Source organism: Penaeus monodon, chromosome 28, assembly GCF_015228065.2.
Source record: "Penaeus monodon isolate SGIC_2016 chromosome 28, NSTDA_Pmon_1, whole genome shotgun sequence".
In the NCBI taxonomy this organism is placed as follows: Eukaryota; Metazoa; Arthropoda; class Malacostraca; order Decapoda; family Penaeidae; genus Penaeus; species Penaeus monodon.
The window spans coordinates 1,997,190-1,997,795 of NC_051413.1; the positions used below are offsets into that span (position 1 = coordinate 1,997,190).

At 39.9% G+C, this 606-nt stretch overlaps 1 protein-coding gene across 1 annotated transcript in view; it reads left to right on the top strand.

Moving 5' to 3' along the window:
* The window catches only part of LOC119591274 (rho GTPase-activating protein 18-like), a 10,010-nt gene that overhangs the window by 4,268 nt on the left and 5,136 nt on the right, over positions 1–606 (top strand). Inside the window, exons 6-7 of the mRNA XM_037939994.1 lie at positions 48–151; positions 381–445. Coding sequence (XP_037795922.1) covers positions 48–151; positions 381–445 — 169 coding nt within the window. The remainder of the gene's footprint in view (positions 1–47; positions 152–380; positions 446–606) is intronic.

Genomic DNA, 606 nt, shown 5'->3' on the forward strand with positions numbered 1-606 from the left:
ATAATTACATCGATTGCTTTAATTTCCTTACTTTCCTTTCGTTGCAGAAAGCGGAGTGTTCGGCGTCCGTCTTGACAGCCTGATAGAGAGAGACAGAAACTTTTTGGAGGAGTCTCCCCTTGAGACTAAAGTGCCTTTGGTGTTTTATAAGGTGAGTGGCGTGGCGTATATCAAAGCCAAAAGCTGTTTTTGCTGTTCATTTTTCTTTCTGACAAATAAGAGCGAACCAATAAAATGGGTTTATAAATCAAGTGGAATTGAAATATGATTTGTTGAATAATATCCACCGAATTTATAAAGTTTGTTTCTATAATGTGTAAGAAACGTACGATAATTTTTACAGTATATTAATGTGCCATTTATACATTTTTTTTTACCAGTTGGCCCTGCAGTTGGAACGCCAGGGCCTGCGGCAGGAGGGCATCATGAGGGTGCCCGGACACAGGTGAGTTTGGGGTCGACTCAAAGATTTGTTTCCCGTTTTCTGTGGATTATCATCTCCGTTTGCTTGTTTCCCGTTTTCTGTAGATTATTATCTCTGTTTGGTTGTTTCCCGTTTTCTGTAAATTGTTGTTTCCTTGAGTTTGGTGGCTGCGATTGTCGTTG